Source organism: Drosophila pseudoobscura, chromosome 3 (assembly GCF_009870125.1).
Source record: "Drosophila pseudoobscura strain MV-25-SWS-2005 chromosome 3, UCI_Dpse_MV25, whole genome shotgun sequence".
Taxonomy (NCBI): domain Eukaryota; kingdom Metazoa; phylum Arthropoda; class Insecta; order Diptera; family Drosophilidae; genus Drosophila; species Drosophila pseudoobscura.
Window position 1 is genome coordinate 3,926,079 of NC_046680.1, and position 25,126 is coordinate 3,951,204.

At 43.5% G+C, this 25,126-nt stretch overlaps 6 protein-coding genes and 1 long non-coding RNA gene across 11 annotated transcripts in view; 4 read left to right on the plus strand and 3 right to left on the minus strand.

The window, feature by feature from the left end:
• Positions 1-1,538: 1,538 nt before the first annotated feature.
• On the minus strand, positions 1,539-2,557 carry LOC117183629 (uncharacterized). Its single transcript, XR_004468756.1, has 2 exons — positions 2,108-2,557; positions 1,539-2,041 (listed from the first exon to the last, which is right to left on the minus strand). It is a non-coding gene; the product is annotated as an uncharacterized lncRNA (long non-coding RNA).
• A 341-nt stretch (positions 2,558-2,898) lies between these two features.
• On the plus strand, positions 2,899-3,606 carry Nxt1 (NTF2-related export protein 1). Its single transcript, XM_001357493.3, has 3 exons — positions 2,899-3,014; positions 3,079-3,165; positions 3,231-3,606. The coding sequence occupies exons 1-3, from the start codon at positions 3,006-3,008 to the stop codon at positions 3,540-3,542; spliced, it is 408 nt and encodes a 135-aa protein (XP_001357529.1). The 5' UTR covers positions 2,899-3,005; the 3' UTR covers positions 3,543-3,606.
• On the minus strand, positions 3,592-5,694 carry LOC4803392 (gastrulation defective protein 1 homolog). Its single transcript, XM_001357494.4, has one exon. It carries the CDS (start codon positions 5,569-5,571, stop codon positions 3,637-3,639), a length of 1,935 nt encoding a protein of 644 aa, XP_001357530.2. The 5' UTR covers positions 5,572-5,694; the 3' UTR covers positions 3,592-3,636.
• Positions 5,695-5,805: 111 nt separating this feature from the next.
• On the plus strand, positions 5,806-8,499 carry Ssrp (structure specific recognition protein). The gene is made up of 3 exons (XM_001357495.4): positions 5,806-6,175; positions 6,244-7,821; positions 7,878-8,499. The coding sequence occupies exons 1-3, from the start codon at positions 6,122-6,124 to the stop codon at positions 8,427-8,429; spliced, it is 2,184 nt and encodes a 727-aa protein (XP_001357531.2). The 5' UTR covers positions 5,806-6,121; the 3' UTR covers positions 8,430-8,499.
• Positions 8,500-8,566: 67 nt separating this feature from the next.
• Positions 8,567-10,999, plus strand: LOC4803388 (uncharacterized). The gene is made up of 4 exons (XM_001357497.4): positions 8,567-8,758; positions 8,817-8,972; positions 10,431-10,595; positions 10,683-10,999. The coding sequence occupies exons 1-4, from the start codon at positions 8,702-8,704 to the stop codon at positions 10,836-10,838; spliced, it is 534 nt and encodes a 177-aa protein (XP_001357533.3). The 5' UTR covers positions 8,567-8,701; the 3' UTR covers positions 10,839-10,999.
• LOC4803389 (receptor expression-enhancing protein 2) lies at positions 8,591-10,384 on the minus strand. The gene is made up of 3 exons (XM_001357496.4): positions 10,242-10,384; positions 9,227-10,161; positions 8,591-9,073 (listed from the first exon to the last, which is right to left on the minus strand). The coding sequence occupies exon 2, from the start codon at positions 10,132-10,134 to the stop codon at positions 9,268-9,270; it is 867 nt and encodes a 288-aa protein (XP_001357532.3). The 5' UTR covers positions 10,135-10,161; positions 10,242-10,384; the 3' UTR covers positions 8,591-9,073; positions 9,227-9,267.
• Positions 11,000-16,712: 5,713 nt separating the features above from the next.
• sona (sol narae) overlaps positions 16,713-25,126 on the plus strand; it is a 49,880-nt gene continuing 41,466 nt past the window's right edge. Inside the window, exons 1-2 of one of the 5 annotated variants that reach the window (XR_004468701.1) lie at positions 16,713-17,312; positions 24,125-24,247. Coding sequence is in view for 2 of the 5 variants with exons in the window: in XM_002138088.4 (XP_002138124.4) it covers positions 24,179-24,247 (69 nt within the window). In the remaining 3 variants the exon portion in view is untranslated. The remainder of the gene's footprint in view (positions 17,313-24,124; positions 24,248-25,126) is intronic. The other 4 variants (XM_002138088.4, XR_004468703.1, XR_004468702.1 and 1 more) reach the window with 4 other exon arrangements.

Sequence of the window (25,126 nt, forward strand, 5' to 3'; positions counted from 1 at the left end):
GCTCTGCTCTGTATTACAGGGGCGCTGAGGTCAACCCCAACAAAAGCACTCGAAACTGTACTCGGAATCGACCCACTGGGCATTCACGCTCGCCTGATTGCGGGAAAGGCAGCACAACGCCTCATAGCATCAGGAAATCTATCTCCACAAGGATACGGGCATAGTTCAATCGGCAGGGAAATGACCAGATCAAATGATTACATGACCCCCCAAACTTGCCTTGACGTCAAAACAACCACATCTTTGGGACCTGAAGACTGGAAAATTGGAAGGGACCAAACTGAGCACCTCAATATATACACAGACGGCTCCAAGATGGACGGAGGAGTAGGAGCGGGCCTATACTGTACAGACCCTGAGATAAGGCTGTCGTATAAGCTACCGGACCAATGATGCATATTCCAGGCAAAAGTTTTTGCCATCGGGAAAGCAGCGGAGGTCGCTCTACTCACAGAACGAGCACACGATGCGGTCAACCTATTCGTCGATAAGTCCATGCAGTCGTCCGCGGTCAGTTCCAGAAATGTCTTGGCGAGCAGGGAGGCACTAGGCATCCTAAGCACGACAAAGACAGTGCGGATCTATTGGGTTCCCAGCCACCAGGGCATCGAAGGAAACGAAGCGGCGGACGTACTAGCTAAGGAAGGCGTCGGGCTGGAGAATAGGAGAACCGAGAACGTGCCTGTCTCCCTCAGAACTCTGCAAGGCGATCTAGAGAAGCAGGCTAGAGCACAGACTGATAGCAGGTGGAGGAGTACCACCACCTGCAGATCCTCGAAGATAATGTGCAAGGAGCGCAACGAGAAACTTAGCCACTACCTACTGCACCTACCACGAAAGGACTGTAGACTGATAGTGGGAATACTAACAGGTCACTGTCTGGCTGCTGCACATGCAGCAAAGCTAGGCATCACCAACAGAGACAGTTGTAGGAAATGTGAGGAACCTGGGGCTATCGAAACCCTGGAACATCTCATCTGCAACTGTCCGGCTCTCTCAAGGGCAAGGAGGAGATACCTGGGCGCCCCAGTGTTGGCATGACTGGAAGATGCCTCCAAAAGAACGAAAAATACCTCGATTCTCGGGGACTTTTAAAACCACATTAACACTCCCGCGACGGTTCATAAACCCCCCATCCGGATAACTAAGGGCCATATTGGCCTATGCGTGGCCCCGCTGAGGGCCGTCCGGGTTAACCTAACCTAACCTGTTACGAACCTTTGTTTTCTTCGGGGCAAGGCCGGCTAGCCAGTCATCCCAGGGCTGGGTACTTCCCAAGCCCTCAGGTCGCACAATATACCAACTATTTAGACATCTCGAACAAATTAAAACAACAAAAGTAACCGACAAAAAAACTGCAAACGGACTCTACTCGACAAACAACATTACAGTAACTTCCTTCAACACAGACGTGGACCAGGTCGAGGTGTCGATGTTTTTACCTCTGATGTACCCACCCTACCTGAGACCCGAATCACGACGTTCTGGATCTCCCTGCCATGTGCAGCAGCCTTACCCTCTCGTTGCTGTGACTCCTCTTCCCCCCATATGAAACGCTTAGCAATTCATTTCCTTCGTTATAATTCTCACTTCAATTTCCTGCTTTTACACGTTATCATCGCTACACTAAGCCTGCCTATTCATTCCCCCCTCGTCTTAATCTTAATATAATAAATATAAATAAATTACATATAGATATAATATGGGCGGACTTAAATTAGGGGATTAACATATACATATAAATGGAGACATCTAACAAAAATAAATAATGGGAGTAAATAAGTTAATTGGTGCTTTTTTTTCTCCCTAAATGAGCGAGGGAACCCGCACTACGTGGCCAGAAGAGTTCCTTCGAGACCAGCAAAACCAAGCCAGGATGGCGGAGCTGTGGCCTATTCCCTATGGATTTGCCAACAAAAATAATAAATTTGGGGTTTCTTTACTCCCCCTTTGGAGCGGACTCACTCTTGTGCTTTTTGGGTCTACTTTCCGTCCCGCTGGTCAGCTCTAGAATTCCTGGTGTTTCACTGATCTTGATCCCCTGGAATCACAGATTTATTTATCTTTTATCGGGTGATGGCCACTACTCCATCCTTATCCCACTCACTTTTTCTTTCAAACTAAAAATATCACTAGATCACTATGACCAGCGCGCATGCTCCTCCGTTGCGGGAATTTCTTTCTCTGAACCCCCTCTTGGCTTAGCTGCTCTGTTTAATGCTCCCGGGCCGCTGATCCCCCATCGCTCTCTTTTCTATCGCCCTTGAACTAGGTTCAAGGTCATGGCCTGATTCGGGCTGCTGGCGGCTCTCTTTCTGTGGGGTGTGGGTGAGTTGGCTTCGGGACTCCGTTATGGGATGAGATCGGAAATCCTCTCTCATAACGGCTCCGGAGAGCGCGCGGAACTCTCACTCTCCAGGACCAGGTGGCGCCACTCTTCGCTAACTTTTCCCCTTAAATTTTGGCCTTGCCACTCTGTTCAAACATCTTTCCTCCCTATCGATATCTTCGCATGCAACAGCTTGGCATTTGTTTCACGATTTAATACAGCCACTAACCATATAGTATATATACTATATATATATATATAATTCCTACATATTGATGTAAGTGTTTTCGATGCCATAAACTGGCCACACTTAGCCAATACACATGCTTATTGGTATTTTTTGAGGTGAAAATTGAACGGATCGTATATTTACGGTATATCGGTATATAATGGTATACTTTGTCAATTTCATCAATCTATTAAATTTAATTTTCAACGATATAAAGAAATCCAAGAAAAGAATATATTTAAAAGACGCCAGACAAGTAGAAAATTGATTCACTAATCGGATAAAATTATGGGCAGGGCTGAGGAAATATGTATAATAGATATTGAATTCGTCAGTATACTTACGGTATATTTCTGAGACGGACAGTATATTTTAACGATAAATGCTTAACCCCCAAAACACCTAATTGTACTAATAGAAACAAGCTAAAAAAGCAACAACAACAAGATGAACAACGTAAGGCTGCGCCGGCTATATGTAAACTATTTAAATAGTAATTGACTAATAAATCTGTTCGCAGGAACTAAAGATTAAAGTTGAACGTTGTGCTCACACAGCCGAGGATTTCACGCGCCTTTACTACGCTTCCTTTGACAATCGTCGCCATGTAAGTTCAGTTGCTCACGCATTTCAATGCCATGCGAAATTACCAACAAAAATAATGCATTGCAGCAATTAGGACGTCTGTACCTTGACAATGCAGTCTTTAGCTGGAATGGAAATGGAGCCAATGGACGTCAAATGATCGAGCGCTATTTTCTGGAGTTGCCTTCGTCTAGCCATCAGATGAACACCCTGGATGCCCAGCCCATACTAGATGCTGCAGTGGGCATTCAGCTAACGTACTTGGTAATGGCCAGCGGCACTGTTAAGTATCAAGACCAGCCGACTCGTAATTTTCAGCAGGCTTTCATTGTAACTGCCGAAGGTGACAAGTGGAAAATCGCCTCGGACTGCTATCGATTGCAGGAAGTGACCCTGTGATCAATCCAGGTGCACCTAGTTCATAAGTTTGCACAAATAAAAGTTAAACTTAACTTGAAATATGGAAGGTTTATTTACATTACTTAGTAACTAATTAATTGTCCACCTCCGTCTTGGGCTTTTTTGTAGACGGCTCTGTGTCGGTGGGCAGTTTTTCCGAGAATATGGCCTTAGGCTGAGTTTCTTTATAAGCAGGTGCTATCCAGTATGGATTTTCAGCCGCATCCTTGGCGTACTTAAGAATGGCCTCTCTAGGATCCTGATCATCATCTACTCTCTTGCTCAGGCCGAGATTGCGAATGACATAGGAGGAGAGTGTACCACCCGAGCTTGCCACACGACCACCCTGTCCGCTGGTGATGGGCAAGTCCGGTCGTTTCGACTTTACAGGGTCCATCCGGGCCTTCTCCATCTTCTTGCGGGAGGAACGGGATTTCTCCTGTCGGAATAGAGGCAGAGCGTGAGGAGTGATGATCTGCGAAACGCCCACCATCTCCATCTGCTGTCGCTTTCGGTGGGTCTTGACCACGCACAACGTTGCGCCTCGTATGCTGCGTTTCTCGTCGTACAGGCACTTAATAGTGCCGTTTCCACAGCTCACAAAGAGCTGGTTTAGCTTTGGATGCCAGAGCGTCTTAACCACATGCGAGTTCGACACGGGAATGCGTTGAACTTCCTGGAAGCTTTTGGTGCTGTAGAAATAGAGATTAGCTTCGGCCTGATCCTTCGGAAGGGACTCGCCAGTGACCAACAACCGATCGTCTGGGCTAAAACAACAATCAGTGGTGTCGTAGCGAGAGTACAGATTGTTCCAAGTGTTCAGAGGCTGCTTAAATTTTCGCAGATCCCACAACTTCATGGTCTCGTCGTTGCTCCTGGTGGCCAACTGTTGCCCCATATATGAAAAAACAATGGAGGTAATTTCAGCGCCTTTCTGGTGGGCCCCTCGTACGCAGTGGGTTGTGTTCACAAACATTTTGCGTGTATCCCAGGTCTGAATGGAGCCGTCCACGCACCCGGCTGCTATCAGAGTCGCATCTCTATTGAAGTTGCAGGACGAGGCGTTGGTTCTAAGGCCTCCAATTGCCCTCGTCTTGATAACCTGACATTGTTCCTTGGCCTTCAAGCCCTGCCAAATACGGAGTGTTCCATCTAGCGCAGCCGTGAGGAACTGCTCCCGATTAAAGGGATGCCAGCAGCCCGAGGTCAGCTGCGCCACATGGCCTTTTGTGCGAGACATGTCCGATATGTATTGATCTCCCTTGCAACACTCTAGTTTTTCAAACCCATCGCGATCCAATACCTTGGCCTGAGCATTGCCAGAGATGACCAAGATCATCTCCCCGGTCACTGAGTATTGTAAGGATCGAATTGGATGGTTCTCGCATGGCTGTAGTTGCCGAAAGCTCCGCATGCTTGAGTCCATGCCAACAAAGTCCCAAAAGCACATATCGTAGTCTATGGAACCGGAAACCAAGCGGGCACCAGAAGGATCGCCTGCCAGGGCCAAGACAGCCCGTGAGCCATGCTGCATTTGGACCTCGTGTGTGTATGGTATACGCTTGGAGAGGCTTTGCTCATCATCGGAATCCTCATCAGAAGAGCAGTCGTCATCGGAGTCTTCGACCTTATTTGTGGCTTCATCCTTGCAGCCTTGTTTTGAATCCTCGACTGCTGCCGGTGGCAATGGCCCGATCACATCTTCCTCCTGCTCGGCCACCTCTCTCTTCTTCTCCACACCTGGACGTGTGATCTTCGCCTTGGCTATCTGCTCATTAATGTCAAACACTTGGGCTGCCTTGCGTCCAAACCCACTGATGCCCATCACTTCCTTCAAGTGCTGACTCTCCAAATCTTCGGCGACATCTTCAATTTGTCGAATCATTTGCTGTTTGTCCATTTTCTTGAAGCCGCCTCCGCCACTGCTGCCAGATTCTTTTCCGTCTTCATTCTCATCTGCATTTGGCTCGTCAGGAGGTTGATTGATGTTTAATTGGATTTTCCCAAAGGAGATTTTACCACGTTGCATGGCTGGGAACCCTGGACTAAGTTTTTTTTTTCTAATTTAATATTAATTTTTCGCAAGAGGCGCGATGTAAACAATGTGAGCGTGCAACTATCGAGCTACCATCGATACTACTATCGATGCAAGATATAGGTTCACATGAATAACTGGGAGCTACATCATTTTAGCTCTGACTCGGTATTGAACTACCATGAGCAGGTACAATAAAATATAAATAGATTTCGTTGAAAATTAGTAGACTTTCTAACATGTAATCCATTCAATAGGCCATCGAATTTTCCTGGCATAAACAATATTTGTACACACAGTGATACACTTGGATATTTTATATAAGCGAACATGTCATATTTAACAAGCGAATTCACGCATCACTGTTTCAAACTAGTTCGCTGATAGCGTCGTCTAACCTAAAATTGAGCGCGTAGGTAGTAGTGTTATTTGTTGCCGGCGGCGTTTGCTCGTGTTAGATTTGTCAAGAATATAATTGTAAGAATTTCCCCTGCTGGTGTAATTAGTTTGTTGTTTTAAGTTTATCGTGCACTGGGAATCAAACATGACGGATTCCTTGGAGTACAACGACATAAATGCCGAGGTCCGCGGCGTCCTGGTGAGTCGCAAAAATGTAATAATTTTTTTGCACATTTCGTCTGACTTGTTAATCCCTTCCCATGATAGTCATCTGGTCGTCTCAAGCTTACCGACCAGAACATTATCTTCAAAAATAACAAGACGGGCAAGGTGGAGCAGATTTCCGTGGATGATATTGATCTAATTAATTCTCAAAAATTTGTGGGTACTTGGGGACTACGAGTGTTCACCAAGAGCGGTGCTCTGCATCGCTTCACAGGCTTTCGGGACAGCGAGCACGAGAAGCTGGGAAAATTCATAAAGGATGCCTATTCGCAGGAAATGGTAGAGAAGGAGATGTGTGTCAAAGGCTGGAACTGGGGCACGGCTCGATTCATGGGCTCCGTTTTGAGCTTCGATAAAGACTCGAAGACCATATTTGAAGTGCCGCTCTCTCATGTGTCTCAGTGTGTGACTGGCAAGAATGAGGTCACTTTGGAGTACCACCAAAACGATGATGCCCCGGTCGGTCTCCTCGAGATGAGGTTTCACATTCCAGCTGTGGAGTCAGCAGATGATGACCCAGTTGAGAAATTTCATCAGAATGTGATGAGCAAGGCCTCGGTCATCTCAGCGTCTGGCGAGTCCATCGCCATCTTTAGAGAGATTCAGATTCTAACACCTCGCGGTCGTTACGACATCAAGATCTTTTCGACTTTCTTCCAGCTGCATGGCAAGACTTTTGACTACAAGATACCCATGGACTCGGTGCTACGCTTGTTCATGCTACCACACAAGGACAGCCGGCAAATGTTCTTCGTGCTCTCACTGGATCCTCCCATCAAGCAAGGACAGACGCGGTATCATTATTTGGTGTTGCTCTTCGCACCCGACGAGGAGACCACCATTGAACTGCCGTTTTCGGAGGCCGAGCTGCGTGACAAATACGAAGGCAAGCTGGAGAAGGAGTTGTCGGGGCCAGTGTACGAGGTGATGGGCAAGGTTATGAAGGTGCTAATTGGCCGCAAGATTACAGGGCCGGGAAACTTTATAGGCCACTCGGGCACGGCAGCTGTGGGCTGCTCCTTCAAGGCTGCCGCTGGTTATTTGTATCCCCTTGAGCGTGGCTTTATCTACATTCACAAGCCGCCCCTGCACATCCGTTTTGAGGAGATTAGCTCAGTGAATTTCGCTCGCAGTGGAGGATCCACGCGTTCCTTTGACTTCGAAGTCACCCTGAAAAACGGAACGGTGCACATATTCTCGTCCATTGAGAAGGAAGAGTATGCCAAGCTCTTTGACTTCATCACACAGAAGAAGTTGCATGTGAGCAATATGGGCAAGGACAAGAGTGGCTACAAAGATGTAGACTTTGGTGATTCTGACAATGAGAACGAGCCCGATGCTTACCTAGCCCGTCTCAAGGCCGAGGCCAGAGAAAAAGAGGAGGAAGATGATGACGGCGATGATTCCGATGAAGAATCCACCGATGAGGACTTTAAACCCAACGAAAACGAATCGGACGTGGCCGAAGAGTATGATAGCAATGTGGAGGATGATTCCGACGACGACAGTGACGCTAGTGGCGGCGGAGGAGATGGTGGTACTGATGGTTCGACCAAAAAGAAGCACAAGGAAAAAAAGAACGAGAAAAAGGAGAAGACACATAAGGAGAAGGAGAAAATTGTAAAAAAAAATCACATCTTAATGCGAACGGTATTCAATATTTGTCTATTCCCCAGAAAAAACCCACCAAGAAGAAGGATACCGGCAAGCCCAAACGAGGGACTTCCGCCTTCATGTTGTGGCTTAATGATACCCGTGAAAGCATTAAGCGTGAAAATCCGGGCATCAAAGTCACCGAGATAGCCAAAAAGGGCGGCGAAATGTGGAAGGAGCTCAAGGACAAGTCCAAGTGGGAAGAGGCCGCTAACAAAGATAAGATTCGCTATCAGGAAGAGATGCGCAACTACAAGTCCGGAGCGGGCGGTGGTAGTGAGGACGAAAAAGGAGGCACCAGCAAGGCAACTAAGAAACGCAAATCTGAGCCATCGCCATCAAAGAAAGCAAATACCTCTGGAAGTGGCTTCAAGAGCAAGGAATACATCTCCGATGATGAATCCACCAGCGACGATCAGGAAAAGGTCAAGGAAATCCCAAAGAAGAAAAACAAATCTACCGCTGAGGACAAGGATAAGAACTCAAAGAAAAGCGAAAGCGAAGGGGGGGATAGCGACGACGCAAGCAATGCCAGCGAGGACGATGATGAAGAGGAAGATGAGGGCAGTGATTAGGCTCCCAGTCATTCAACACTATTCCATAATTCAGTCACACAGCCACACAAACCTAGTTTTTAAGTTCTCCCTAAAAAATATGTTTTTGTTTAAATAAACTTTCAAGAGCAAAGCAAAGCTCATGTAATTATCTGGTATGGTTTTAATAATTGCCCATAATGTTTGATTTGTATCAGCTTTATTTCTCGCATGAATTGGTTTTCGATGGCACATCACATTCGTTTTGAAGACTGATTGGTTCAGTCATAAAGAGTTTTTCCCTGTCTTCGGTTATGGCCACTTTGTGGGGCCACCTCTTCGTTTGGATTGGGCTTTGGCACATTCTCCAGGCAAGTTTGGAGCACTCACCTCTGGTTATGTTTCGATTTACGAATCTGATCTTCTTAGGTCCGTGGTATTGCCAAGTTCACCAATGTCCAGTGCTTTGCTGTTGATGAAAAGTTCGCAAACTTTTCGCGGTGCCGTCTCTATGCAGTAAAAAGGGATGTGGTTGAGATGAGCCTGATCGCCAAGGTATTACATTGGCCTAAGCGTCCAGTTTCGGTGAGTTTGATATTAGCTTTTGATTCAAATTGTGTGTTTCTGCGTAGTTGAGTTTTTTGTTTTGGTTGAATGAGTACCGAACATTTTGACGACGATTTGATCTGAAATAATTGTGTACAACGATTGAACGGTGTGCGGAAATCGACCATTAAAGGTATTCAACGGCATCAACAAGTGACCCCAATAGCGGTCAGATGTATTTTCCGTGCTTAGTTATACCCAAAGAGTATATAGTATCGAGTGTGTATGCTCACCTTAGGTACTGTACTTGAATAGCGTAGAAAGTTAGGACTGATTAAAATTTACTGCTTCGAGGATTCAAAAATTGTCTGAATGTCCAGCCATTGCCCTCCTTTTGTGACTTGGCTAGCAGATCCTCTGTTTCTTCGTTACCTTCTTCCTTCGGAATTGGTACTGCCGGTAGATCCTCAATTTCATTCTTCGTATTGGAGGAACGCAACAAACGCTTGCGGTGGCCGCGGCTTAGAGAGGTCCCGGATGATTCCGTAGGCAAGCCATTTTTCTTATCCAGCTCGCCAGATGAATCCTTAGACGAGTGAGCCACCGGTGTACCGGCTACGGCTACGGCTGACGATAAAGTCAGTTTTTCAGCATACATTTCGGGGTCAGGATATATATTGGGGACAGCTTCCCGGTTATTTGACAACTCGCATTCCTCCAAACCGTCTGCATCAGTGGCCTCTTGCGACATTACAATGGAATTCCCAGAGCGTTTAAAAACGCCGCAGATAAGGGGCAGTACGGTCTTTCGGCTTCGGATGATAATCTGCGTTCCCCAAATGAAGAACTCGTTTAGCATCTGCTGCTTGCCCCGTTGCAAGAAGTGATCGATCTGCTTCTGATGCTTAAAGAGCAATGGACCCAGGATCGAATTAAAAATCCACACATTGGCAGCTGGCGCCGTGTGACCAATCCAAAATATCAACGCCATTTTGGTGATGCCATACAGTGGAACCCACGAGATAAACATATCGGCCAGCACCTCGAAGGTTGCAATGAAGGCATACACAATCCAATACTTAGCCCAGGGCGTGAGGTCCTTTTGAGTGCCATTCGACACAGCCTTGAATGTGTAAAAGGCCGGCAAAATGGTCCCGTATATGTAAAAGAGAACCCACGCTGCACAGCTGAAGACACACATCTTGCGTTTCTTTCCGTTGTTTTTATGCTAGAAAAAATGTATAAAGACGATTTATATGATTGAATAATTTTGACTTGTGTTTGCTTGAATTCAGTGGCGTTTGATACCTATTGAAAAATGTATTCGTTGAAAATTTTAACAAGAATATGTATATTTTACGCCGGCGGAATCAAATAAACAAATGATTTAGATATACATATTACATATGTTATTTAGACAGTTCTGACATTTCAAAGCCTCGCTGATCTGTGTATAAGCAAAATAAATTCAATTTTCATCAATATTCATCAATACAGATGCGAATACAGTTGCTGAAGCGGGCCAGTGGGTATAAGCCATTCCTGTACAATATCTGCCAGTCGGACCTGTGCGAGTATCTGGAGAAGCGGAATCACCCCTTTGTCAACATCATATTCAACAGTTTTACCAATCGAACCAATGTGAACCGGTGCCCGCTTCCTGTAAGTTACTTGATTCCAGTGATATATTTACTATTTATCAATATATTGTATTATACTTTAACTCTACGTCGAATGGTCTATCTGCAGGCTGAAATTATGCTGGAACACTTTCGTTTCCCTGTCAAAGCCTTGGAACTGCTGCCCCTGCCATCTGGGGACTACGCCCTCTTCATTACATTCAGTTTTGATAGCCAGGAACGGGCCTTGGTCAAGGTTTACTTCACTCTGACGGAGTATCGTTAATGTGGTGAAAAATATGAGTTGGATGCAAATTGCAATAAAAATCGACGGCAGTGCATTAAACCAATTTATAAATTAGCCATAAATTCGTTTACATGCGGGAAAAAATTAATTCGTAATTTGATTGTCTCTTTGTATTGATAATAAAATTGTTTCCACTCAAAGTATTTATGAGTTCTTCTTGGGATTAGGTTTGTTGGATTTGTTTGTATGTACATAGTACATATGTATGTATTAAAGGTTGCGACACGTGACAAATTTTTATAAATCATATAAATCTTAAATGACATTTTAAATGGTTCAGAAAGGACTGTAAAAATAAACTCTTCCAATTTGATCCAGAACAAAAGGCCCTCGATTTAAATTATTCATTGCCCGTGGAAATTGATATTATTATTCGGTAATTAATCGTATATGTATATGTATATGTATATGTATATGTATATGTATATGTATATGTATATGTATATGTATATGTATGTAAATATCAACAAAAACAAAAAAGGTTCGTTTGGGTGTTTGAAGACATTTTCAGATTTTGGCTGAGCCTTGGCCCACCGTTGAACGCTCATGACATTTGGACCGTGTATTCAAAAAGAAATCAGCAGTGGTTCCCATACAAATCAAAGACCTTTCAGCAATTGAAATCAACTGCAAATTGTATCTAACGAACGGAATGAAATGTTGACGGAAATAACACAATCATAGAGGGAGCGAAACATTACGTATAGATTACAATTACCAGCATTTTGCATGCATAATTAATTTGTGGGTCAATTGCAAAAACTTGAACCTCAATTCAAGTGGCTTTGGCTCTAAGGTGATCCGGGCTGAACCGAGCCGCGTTCGAGAGGTGTCATCTTTTTTGGATCTGTCATGTGCCCGCACATTGCCTAGGAAGTGTTTTTCTGTTTTTTTTTGGTTTTTTGTTTTTTTTCATGCAAATGAATGACGAACAATTAGCAGTGCGAGACAAAGCCGATTTATTAATTGAAGATTCTTATTTGTTATTGTTATTTTTACAAGATATGTAAATGTAAATATTTATTTCGCACTCTGTTTGGCCGGTTTTCGATGCTGGCGATGGCAATGCGCGCTTTATCGCTGATTAATCCAAATTTAAATGAGTCTTAGCCGCTCGTCCGATTCGGCGAAAACTCAGCCAAAAGGCTAAGGAACTTCGGTTTGAAGTTAATGACACTTTCGGAACGTGGGTGCAGTCATCTGATTAAATTAGTTTGTAAACATGAATATCAACCATTTATACATACATATGAACATATGTGTGTATCTGGTTTTGGTCTCTTTAGGGCTAGGATTATGTTCTGATCACTGAAAACTACGCGTTGCCAGAAGCAAATCTAAAGCTGTATGGGTTTTGTGGCTGCAAAAGTTGTCTTCCTGTCAATCAACAATTGAGCAAATTCTTTAATTTGAATTAAATTGTTGCTAATGAAAGGAAATGCATCAACAGGAAAATGTTGGACGCAATAAATTCCAGTAATGTTGACTGAATTAGCTTAGAGAAGGAATCCTCACAGCCAGATCAGCTTATAAAGTCCAGCTGAGCTCAATGATCGATAAACAAAACTGAAACAAATCGTTTTTTGGTGAGGATAATGGGGGAAAGGTGAGGGAGTGGTGACTGCGTTATTACCTGCCCAGTTGTTATGGCAAGTTCGTTGGATATTCGATTCTGATCAAGATTAATAGTGTGCTAATTGCGTTAAAATTGTTCCAGCAGCATTCCGTTGAGTGCAAATCATTGTCCAAAGCCATCACACGCGTCCGCCGCCGCAAGTTCGTTGCTTCAGTCTTTTGTTTGAGTGTGCATTTTGCGCTCTCGACTTAATTAATCAGTCGATCATTGGTAGGGGAGAGATATGGGGTACGAGGGATGTGACACTTCGAGCAATGTAACACTCGGGTCATGTGTGTTTTCAGCTTTCAACAAATTTCTCAAACACAATTTGGTTGTCCAATGTGTAATTACATGATAGGCCATTGGCCAACAAATTGCTACCGATCATCATCGGATTGGGGCGCTGTTTCAGGAATCAATTAGCATACGGCGCCTCGTCCTGCCAATGAACTTTTCTCATTGAAGATTAATGGAAAGTCTCGACGGATGGCAGCTGCTTCTGTAAAGTCCCAAAAAATGAATCATGGACGAGCACTCCGAAGCGACTGCAATGGCCTCTGAATATTTTCTAGGCCACAATCCTCAAATCTGCCATGAATCAATGATTTTCCAACTGAAAATAGTTTATAATGATTGCATGCGCAATCGAAAAAAGAAAACAATCAAATAACTCCTTGTCACTTCCTAGAGCTCTGCACTAAGAGCAATCGAATACTGCGGCCAACACTTAGCCATCAGCTTAGCCATCAGAGTGGTAATGTAATGGCTCCGATCTGGCTAAGTGCCTGGAGCAGTGCCTGGACTAGTGCCTGGAGCAGTGGTTGGGGCTTTCGCAAGACCAGGAGCCAGGCCAATCCATGTGTGTATCTACCCTCAGCGTACTTTATGCATATTTATAGATTTGTTTGGCAAACTAACAAACCAAAACTATAACCAAAGGCGCACGCGACGGAGATATGGAACACAGAGAGAGAGAAAGAGAGGTTCAGACCCAGTTTGTGAGCCAGATTATACGTATTATTGGCGGCGCCTTTTTAACCGAAACGCTTTAGTTGGTCCATTGGGCATTTGGCAGTCAGTAGCCAGCTGTTTTCTACCCAACATAACGGTAATAATAATATAATCGATTTTGTGTGCAATTATTTGAAGTTTGGTACGGCTGCCTCTGAAATTCAACAATGAACATTTCAACGGACTGCAGTCCGCTGCACTTGCTCGCTATTCATGCGTATTTTCAGTTTGATTCAAGCGATTTTGTTCACAAACCTGATTAATTTGCTTAGTTGGCTCGACTAGTATTACATCACTTAACTGAAGCTAACCTTTTGTTTAAAGATTTCGTAAAATTTTTCGTCGGCGGATTCGGATTTGTTTCCAAACCTATATCCCAAAAATCCGTCGCTGTATGAAATGTTGAAAATTATGCAAATTTTTGTGTCGCTTTTCTTTATTTGTTTTACTAGGGAACAGTCATAAATTTCAGATTTGGATGAAATTGGTCTTTAACAGATTTTGGTTTCGTTGTTTTTTTATGATCTTTTAATGCTGTGTATGTTTCATTTTCGGATGTTCACGCCTTGTTGACTCTTAATATACATATTATTTGATGGCGATACTACGGGCTCAGACATCGAGGGAGAAGGGGTCAACAAGTTGGATCTCTCATGAGTTTCCCATCTGCGGTTGCCCAATAACTAGCCCCCGCTCCCTCCCTCGCTTCGGGTTGTGGATGGGAGCCAATTGACATTGACCCCATGACTCGACACGGACTAATGCCCGGCTGGAGGCATACAAAATTGACAGACCAGTATTAGGTATATGTGTTATGTTTCGGGGCTAATGGACCTTTAGGAATAAGCGTGCCTGACTGGGTGTTGCTTCTGTAAAGTTTCCTCAGAAGAGAACAGGGAAAGACACATGTACAGGTTGTTATTCTTTTATCAGAAGGCCTATTCATCCATAGAGAGTTATAGCACATGGGCTGTGATGTTTGGAGTGACATGGGAGTGATGTTTTCTCTCTGTTTTGGGTCCGTTGTGGGTTTGCTCTACTCATAAACCGCACATTTTTCCTGATTTAGTCTCAACACCCAGCTTCCTACTTCCCACAACAAAAAAAAAGCCGCCGTTTCGGGTTCAATAATTCGGAGACCCACAAACGGAGGGAGAACAAGTAATGTGTTTTATGCAATGGAAATAAAGTCAAATGAAATGTGATGACGGGCTGTGAGAAAGGCGCGATTAGGCCAATAAACACCGTGAATTTAAGACAATGCCAACGAATGCAAGGTAATTAACACGAAATCCACATGAAAGTAATGGGTTCAATTGCCAAAACGAAACCTGTTAAACCTTTGGGGCTGTGGTGTTGATGGGGGAGGAATTCACAGCTCATTAATAGATTCGTATCTTTGTCTCCGCGGTAAGTGTCGCCTGAAATGTTACCCGAATTTCAGCGGAGATACGTGTTCTGCTTGGGTTCGTATAATGTAATAATGGTAATAATGGTGGATTTTTGCATGCAAATGAGGGGTTACTGGAGCAGCTCGTGTGCATGCGGTCAGACGTTGACGTTGAGTCATCTCCATTGTTGTTATCGATCAAGTGATCGGTTCATTGCCGTTTCACCTAAAATGGAAACACAGCCTTTTGCTTCTGCTGCTGCCGGTCTTACGTCGCGGCGTCGAGGGTTCACTGTGCCTGCAGTGCACTCGGAACTGTGCTCATTGAGATCTTCACATCGATCTCTCAATGTGTGACAATTACCTTTTTAATTGGCCCACTTTGTATGCCTTAGCTGTTGATCTTTACGTGGGAGTCAAATGTGTTTTTTCATCAATGTAACCATAAATAATTTCACATCACCTCTGTCATTGAACCTGATTTGAATGAAAAGACTTCAGAAAAAATGCTTTTTGTTATCGATTACCTTGGTTATTAATCATAATTAGATGGTTTCTCAAAGAGAACGGGAAGTGGCTTGAATGGGTTTTTGTAAGGAAGCCCATTATCTATCCAAAAATATAGGTTGAACCTTGATTATAGAACTCTCATTGGAACATTTTTGTATATGTGGAGGCTTTATGTACATATGAATGAATATTCATTTGCCATTTCTTCAGATATGACGCTCTTATTTTGATACATATGTACATATTTACATGTACACATGTACATGTACATGTACAGTACTGTACATATGTACTCACTGGTTCTACCGTTAGCCGTAGAGCACGACTGGGATGTTCTTCCTGGAGTAGGTGTCAGAGATGCCAATGCCTTAATGGCAGTTTTTGAATTAATATTGCTTTTGGTTCACCAATTAAACAACGTCAACTGTTTTGGAGTTCAATTTTCAATGTGAAGATTCGCCAGTAAAGATTAATTGAAACAAATCTTTACAACATTAATCATGCAGCAGCAACGACAGCAGAAGCAAAAGCAACAATACGCTTAACTCAAAAGAGAGAATGACGAGTCTCACTCAAGACTTTGACTCAAAAGCTAAGCCAGAGTCCAAAGCTTGAACTATGGAACGAAAAATGCAAGTGTTTTCTGTTTTCGCTTTCATTGAAAGCTTTCAAGGCTTTTGGCTTGAGCCAGCGTGTCGTCTAGCCCCATTCCAGCCACGATCAACGGTTTGGCCCAAAGCTCCCCACCACTCTCAGTTTCTGTCTGTCTCTCGCGTAGCGGCGTAGCTATTGCTGTCCCGTTTGCACCGTCAGCTTTGGATCAATTTTGGACTCCGTCGAGCGGCCCAAGCGAACGTTAACTTCAGTGTGCGCCGACCAGTTTCCGAGACGGCCACAAACATTTTAAGACAAAATAACCAACAAAAAAAAAAAACAAAAAAATTCAACAGTTAACGGTTATGCAGATCGCTGCTGTACGGATACTCCCGAAATCCCATTCAGAATCCCATTCAGAGTTCTGTTCAGTGCAGTGACAAAAGTGACGTCAAGGGAGAGCTCTAAAGTGCAGTTCAGTCCCCGTCCAGCAGCAGCTCCTCGTCAAGCTCTCTCCCTATCTCTGTCTTAGCACCCGTTTTCGTAATCGAATTGTGCAAAAAAGCATACAAAAAAGTGAATCTGCTTTTAAAGTTATCTTAGACTCCATCTCGCTCGCACCCAGCTTTTAATTTTGCGTCTGTTTCGCTGCCGTCGTCGTCGCTCTCACCGCCGCCGCTGTCGCTGCTGAAGTCGCGGCTCGTATTGTTTATGTTTTTGTGTGTTCTGAGCTGCTGCTCTGCCTGCCCCGCCCCAGCCTCCTGCTTGCTCAGAAGGTTGAGAGGTAATAATAAAAGCAATACAATCACAATGAAACGAAATTGAGTGAAAAATATATTTCGCTTACAGAAAGCAACAAAATCAAATAAGTTAACAAGAAAAAATCCGCTGGCGAGCGAATTTCACGCCGTATTTAATCTTTGCCCACTGACCGCCTCCAGCTTAATCGCTGCTCGTCTTTCTTTCCGTTCCGTTCCGTTCGCGTTCGCGTGTGTTCTGTGCTCCGGCTCCGGCTCTGGCTCCAGGTCCAGCTTCAGCTACGGCCACGGTTCCGTTCCGACTTTGATTTCGATACGCTTCCGCTGCTGTCTTCTGTCTATCTGTCGCGCGTTTGTCCTATCGTTTTCGTAGCAAATTCGTTTTCAAATTCAACAAAAAGTAGCTGTACCACTGCCATTTCTTTGGAAGAGTTCTTGAGTCAAGTCAACCAGATAATCACAGTGCTTAGTGGCTGCATATGAGAGTGCTGCAAAAACTTAGAAATTAAATAAAAATAAGTTTGGTTCGGAGCTCTAGTTTTGCCAGAAATAAAACACAGAAACAAACTTAGGTGAGTTTAGAGATACTATTAAATAATATAGTATATGACATAATATGATATAATAGGCTGTAATATACAGTAAGTTATTGGAAAAATATTTCCCAGTTCGATCTGTTCTGAAAGATAGCAAGGGAATTTATGACCAATAGAGAACAACCATTCTGGTGTGATTTGAAGACCCGATTCAAAAATGCGGAAATCGAAGTGAAATCGATGAAAATAATCGTACAAATTTTGATACTTTTATTCAGGAAAATGTATTTAACCCTTTACCTAGTATGTACTTTTTGTAAGATCCATTTCCATTCATCACATGATCTTCTTCACTGTTCTCAGACTTCTTACCCTCCTGGACATCTCCTCTGGCATGTCACAACGCTAGATTAGTCGAAAGGGGGATCAAAATTTGATATACATATAAGAAATATAATAAAAAGTTGCCTGGTTGGATTTTACTAATTTGCAGACAAGTTTTGGTTCAAGTTATTACTTCATACGTGAGCTTCGATTCCAATATGGACGGACCTGCTAATAGCTTTGTCAAACAAAAAAAGTTATGGTAACTGTTAGAAATACATTTCTTCGGAAAGGGCAATGGAACTTTTCTACATCGAGAACATACCCATACACTCGTACAATCTTTAAGAACAATTCAAAGGGGATTCCGAATGGAACTCCAGAGATTCATACGTTAATCTATACATATGTACATACATATGAACATGCTTGTATCTGTGCAACGCAGAGGGCGAAACAACAGTTCTGGTAAGCAATCGGCATGGGAGGGTGGGATAAACAAGACCTCTAGAGCAGGATCCGGCTCCGGGGAGGGGAGCCCAGATATACCATATGCATGTACATATTTATGTATGTATGTATGTACATACCCAGTACATGTACAAAAACTTTTGTTTTAGTTGGGCCCACAAAATGGGCTTGTTTTCCAGTGGAGGTTGAGTGGAGCTGGTTTTGTTTTATATATTTTTTATTTCGCTGAAACAACTTTTCGTGCCACACTGTTGTTGTAGGCTTATTATCCCATTGTCGGTGGTGTGTGTCTGTGTATGTTTGTGTGTATGTGTATTTGTTGGTGTATGGATTGGTATTTTGGTGTGCTTTTCGAGCCTCGGACCAACGCGATTTTGTAATATTGCTACAGTTATTATTGCCCGCTACGCTTTGCTCTCCTTAATGTTGTTTCTGCTATTGCAATTATTGCAGTTTTTGATTTCAACAAAGAGAAAGACTGTGCAAGAGAGTCAGCTGGAGAGTGGCAGAGCGGGCGAGCTCTCCAGCTGGAGAGAGAAAGAAGCTTTGAGCTTTTGCCTCCGCCTTTGTCTGCTGGCCGTCGACCACGGGGGATTATTGCAACTTTCTATGCTATTGGTATTCCTTGGAAGTCATTCAAACAGCCCTAACACATCTATATATAAATCTGTTTCTTGAGACATATTCCACATATAAATATAGTATACATATGTACATATGTACGGTATGTTTTGAATAACCAGTGCAGGTCTCATTCATCACAAGGGGTTAAATGCAATTTGTTTCGGGCATTAATTTACTTGTGTTTCGAAGACGAAACTCGAGTAACCTGTTGGTTCGTATTTTTACTTTTGTTGCCATTCAACATTCATTCAGCAGTCAGTGGTTGCTGCTACTCATATTTGCTTAACATACATACATATGTACATGGAATAGTTGCTGTTGCTCCGCTCCGGGTAGTCAATGTACTCAAGTTTGTTTGTTTTGCACTTGCACAGAAAGCATTTGTTTTTCTCCCCCCCTTCCGAAGGGTTTTATGCAATTATTTAGTGGGAGATGTATTTATTGTAGTCTTGTTCAAACAGTTCAATAGAAACTGAAGAAATTAAATAATTTAATCCGCTAAAAAGCTTCGCGTTATATTCGATATATTATTCTTTGTTCAAAGCCTAAATTTATTTATAATTTATTCAAGTTTAAGACAGGAAAATGCCAATTTTCCAACTTTAAAATCAATTAAAAATATACAAATATAATATAAATGTGTAATTTTCCGTAAAAACCGTTCAGCTTACGCTTACGTTAAAAAATGTTCAAAATATAGACAAAATGGAAAATGGAATAATAAAAAATCAAAAGCAAATTGAAATCAAATCTAAACTGAAGTCAAACATTTCGGGCAACGTCTTCTTCAATTTCAATTTCACTTTCATTTTTATGCGGTTTACAACTTTTCCGATAGTTGCCGGCTTCAACCGCAGCAGCGACGTTGGTGTTGACGTCGACGTAGCACGCAATCAGCTTAGGCTGCTGTTGTTGCATGTTGTAACAACAGCTGGAAAATTATAGCAAGAGCAGCGGTAGTTGCAACAGCAAGCGAGAAATGCAGCGCGAAACATAAGCCGCCACAACAAATTTTTCATTCAGAAACTCCGACAATTTTTGAAAGCGAAATAAAAAATGTGCGAATTATGTTGGTGCCAGTTCTTTGGTCACATAATTGATTTATGCAGCATGTTGTTCTTTTCCTTTTTTTTGTTAGTTTTTGCCTCTTTTCTGCTGTCATTGCCTGCATCTTGAAATTTAATTAGTTTTGCCATATTATGTATACGCAATTTTCCCTCTCTCTGCATGCCTTCTTCTTCTTCGTCATTTTTTCATGCAATTTTTCAATATTTGCACATTGTTTTAATGGCCCCTTAATGAGTATATCTTCAAACAGGTTTAGGCATTTATTTACTGTTATATCTCTCTCTCTCTTGTCTTTTGAATTAATGGTATTACGTATACGCACTGTATGGTCCGCTATGCGTGAGCCCATGCTTACGATGCTCTCTTTGGTGGATTCTCTTGGCTAGGAGCATAATCTACATAAATTAATAGTTTGCCTGAAAACAGATGTTGCGGCCAAAAGTTTTCCAAACATCTAAAGCCAAGGCCCTGAAACAGGTTTGGAAGCCAACATCTTTGATGACTTCAGTCAGCGAACTCAGACTTTAGATAGTGCTCAGAAGAAACAGATTCAAATATTTTGTTAGCATATATTTTAAGGTTTCGCTTTTTATACCCGATACTCAAAATGAGTATTGGGGTATATTAGATTTGTGGCAAAAGTGGATGTGTGTAACGTCCAGAAGGAATCGTTTCCGACCCCATAAAGTATATATATTCTTGATCAGCATCAATAGCCGAGTCGATTGAGCCATGTCTTTCTGTCCGTCAGACAAAGAAATGCTCAATAATGCTCAAAGACTATAAGAGCTAGAGCAACGATGTTTTGGATCCAGACTTCTGTGATATGTCACTGCTACAAAAATATTTCAAAACTTTGCCCGCCCACTTCCGCCCCCACAAAGGGCGAAAATCTGTGGCATCCACAATTTTAAAGATAGGAGAAAACCAAAAACGCAGAATCGTAGCCAGCATCAAGAAAACAATTTCATTTTTTCTCGCCCTGTCTCTCTCTAACACACACGTAGCATAGGCGGCTTTGCTTAGAGTAAAACATTAGCGCCTAGATCTCAGAGACTATAAAAGCTAGAGCAACAAAGGACGAAAACATGTTGCATCCACAATATTGCAGATACGAGAAAACTAAAAGCGCAGAATCATAGATAATGACCATATCTATCAGATTGCTGAATCTGGATCAGATCAGATCATTTTTATAGCCAAAAGGAACAAATCAATTTGCTGTGGCTACGCAGCGCCCGACGTCACGCTCAGACTGATTTTCCGTCTCTCTCGCACGCACTCTTTATCGTGTCGTTTAATATTAGCGGCGTCTGCCGGAGGAGAGCCATACTGACTTAGTATCGGGTATAACTGTAGAGTTGCGGTCTCCGCAGCAACTCACAACGTTCCCCCTCGTTTTTCTGGCTTCTGGGCAACAATGTAAAATATATGTGCACAGCTGTTTCTTCAGCTTCTGATGTTGTCGGCAAAATTTTCAACACCCGACTCAAGGTACAAGTTCCCAAAGCACACATCCATTGTCTAATAAAAATGATCAAGACAATGGTCTAAAGATTCGCTCGCCCTTATCCAAACACACATTCACAAAAACTAAGATAGGGAAAGAGAGAGAGAGAGAGAGAGAGAGAGAGGCTGAAAATGTTGATCAAATACAAAAAGTTCAGGTCACAGACATTTTACGTAATCTCCGCCTCCATCTCCGTCTCCATCTCCGTCTCCGTCTCCACCCCCACCTCCACCTAATCGCCGTCTGCAACTTGCAGCGAATTGTGTCTGCCAAATACATACGTACATAGCTGAGAAACATATATTATCTGTTGTGCAAAATGTGCACAGTTGAACTTTGTTTTGTCACCTTTGTGGAGTATGCAATGGTTTGGGTCTAGATTGAACTGCGGAGTGCGCTAATTCCGATCAGCATTGCTCATCCGCCCTGCTGGAGGGCGGTGTTTCTGCCCAGACCCAGAGACAGAACTAGTGCGAGGTAGCAAATGATAAATTAAGTTCATTATCAAGCGAAATGCAGAGCTAATCACACCAGGTAGACGTCACTGGCCCTGGTGCTCACCATTGAAACGATGGCTATCCGCCAACAGAAGCAGCGGTGGCAGCAGCCAAATTAACTGAAAGTCGGCTGTCTATTGGAGCAGGGGAAAAAGGTGGCGTGGCCCAGAGAAAGAAAGGGACTGGAGGCGAGAGGTGCTGGCCCAGTCCGACTGTCAATGTCAATTTAAGTAAAACGCTGACGCCCCTTAAAAACAGAAACAGCCAGCGATGGACTCACATACATATGTACATATAACAGCCCCGCTGCAGCAGTGGCAGCGTTGGCCAAACCAACTCAGATTGTTGTGTCAGCAAATTCATTAAGAAAGCAAGGGAGCTGAAAGCAAAAGCAAAAGCAAAACCAAATCCAAAACCAATACCAACACCAAAACCATCAACCACACGAAAAAATTCCCATAAAGCCGAAACAGACGCTGACGCTGACGCTGGGGTAAAAGCCAGCCGAAAAATTAAAGTGAAAAAAGACTGAAATATATGGCCGAGTGCTGGCCGACTCGTAGTCGGTGGCATAATTATGCGGAAGCTGACGGTGCAACTTGCTTTCTGCCGCTCGCTGCGGCTGCTGTTGTCTCTTTCAATGGCCTTTGGCACAGTTCCAATTCCATTTCCATTTCCACACTCTTGGGGCAGGCTGTTTCTGCTTCTGTTTGAAACTGGTTGACATTTGATGATGCGTATCTTTTCTTCACTCCGCCTTTTGCGGAGCTATATGCCAGCAATTATATAAAAATATGAGCGGCAATTATGCAAGATTGAATACAAATCAAAAAATAGTTTTGCCATAGCCATAACCTTGAGCTGGCTGCGACTCAGCTCGATGCATGCACGCATATGGCGAATGATTCGACCCTAATCGACCTTAATTATGCAAATGATCGACTCAATGGAGCTGCCTGCCATCTTGAGCCGCTTCTGCAGAGTACCTGCCTTTGTTTACCCCATAACTGTTTCTGTTTCTTGTCTTATTTGGATCTTGAATACAGGCGAACACTGTACTGGTAAACGTTACGTTTTGTCCTCCGGCTTAGTCACAATAATTCGGTGTTCATTAGCTACACTTGAGTTGACTTCCAGCATGCCTTTAAATTGTTTTCATTTTCATATTTGCACTAAAGAAGTTTGCTTCCTGAGTCTTTTGTTCTTTCCTGTTCCTTTCTTTGCTGATCAACAGAAATAATACTTAAATACTTGGGAAATTGCACTTTCTGTTGCAGACGAGTCGGTCTTTGGCTCCGACTCTTGCTCTAACCTTGGGTTGGAGCTCAGAATCGGAAGAGCAGTAGCCTGTGGCAGTCCATGTCCAACGCCACTCCGTTTATCGTTTGTGTTTTCTCTGGTGAAGGGCAGAGGGGAAAATCAAAGGATACTTGGGCCCACACTTTCTTTGTATTGAATTCGGGCCATGAGAAATCTTGCATCATTTGCATGCAAGTTGTGCAAAACCTTTAGGGGGAAGCGGGCAAATAAAATGTCATGCAATTTGTCGTAAATGCCGCCGAGAAGTTGCAACATGAAATCGCAGTTGCTGAAGCAGTGCTACTGCTTCTGCTGCTGCTACTGCTGGTGCTGGAGTTGCTGTTGGTCAGTTCTGTTTGTTTTCTTGGTCGGTTTGTCAAAAGGTATGGATAGGATGGCCCGGCATGGCATGGCATGGAATGGGATGCTGTTTGCCTCCTGCCACGCATCGCTGCATCATTACTGACAATTAGCCGCATTTGATGCCGGGGCGGATGTGCAAAGGCTGCAACAGCAGCATCATTAGCTATCAGCAGGGCCGGACGATTCAAGATTGTTTTACCGTCACGAGGCTGCTTTTTGCTTCTTGCTGCTTGCTTCTTGGCTTTATGCAACCATTAATTACTCGGCCAACGGGTCCGAAAACTAGGTTTTGCTACTAAAAATACAATTATTAAGTGAACAGCCATACTCGTAGAAGCGATGCAGTTGCAACAGTTGACGAACACTGTCGATGATGGCATGTACTTACTGTACTTGGATTAATGCAATAATGTCCATTTGAGCATGACCAAAAGGTGTGGGGGTGGTTCAAGAGAGCAGGGGTGGTGGAAGGCAGAAATGTTCAATAGGGTTTGCATGCCGCAATCGGTTGAAGAGAATGGATAAGGTACGAAAAGGGAAGCACCACTTTAAGTAATTACAATATGAGAGAGAGAAGTGCTCTTCCAAAATGGAGGGAAAGAACAGGAGGAGAAATTGTAAGAAACCAACTAGATTACGCCCCTTTGTTTAATCAGTTTATTAATCGATTTTACCACTTCTTACATTTTCAGGTTAGCAGTTTTCAGGAAACACTGTAGCACACTCTAGGCGAGCTGCCCAGCAAAATGTCCTCTACACTAGGCCTCATCACAGCGCTACTCCTGGCGAGCACGATATGCCAGGCCCAGCCAGACGTAAGTACAGCAAGACAGTACAGCAAGCACTCCCAGTGCACACCGAGTGCCTCGGATCACGTTCAGGCCGAGTCCCAGAACTCATCAATCAATTCAATGCGATACAAATAACCTTTGGGGGCACTTACCACAGTCAACAGGCTAACAAAGCGAAGAAAAACCCCGCCAGTCGGCGGCTTCATTGTCATTCGCATTGTGCGTAATTAGCATTTCAAGAAACAACAAAACATTTTCTGTGCATTAAGTCAATTACAAAACAGAGCGGACCCACCCGAAGAGAGTCTCGTTCGGCAGCTCGCCAGCTCGCCAGCTCGCCCGCCACCAACACAACGGCAGCGCGCGTCTGTGTGAGTGTCTCATTGAAATCCGACTCAGGTCAGCGCTTTTGCTTGTCTCAAAGAAAAAGCTTTGCCCACAAAACGGTATCTCAAGGTCAAGCGTAAGAAGTTCTTGTAATTATTTCAAGTATCTCTTTTCTCTCTCTCTTTCTATCCCCCTCTCTTTCCCTTCAAGCTTGTCTGTCTGTGGTTTTTGTTATTTCGTTCACTTTTCTGCTGTCGTTGGGGTGTTTTTTGGAGGTAGAAAGCCCTAGCCCTATGGTTATTGACGGCTCTCGATGACTCAACTATCGCCTTGCTGATCTTGCTGAATGGACCCGATGGCTGATTGCTTTGGCAAAGATTTTCTTAATCATTTCGTCTGGCTAGTTTTCCGAGCAAGTTCGTGCTTGTGGAGACATCGACCCATAGCCTTGCCGTAGTCACATAAACGGCGCTTGCAACATGATGCCCCATAACCGACTCCGTCTCCGTCTCCGTCTTCCACTGCAATTAAAGTTGACACGCTACAGCTACAGCTACAGCTGCAGCAACAGCAAAA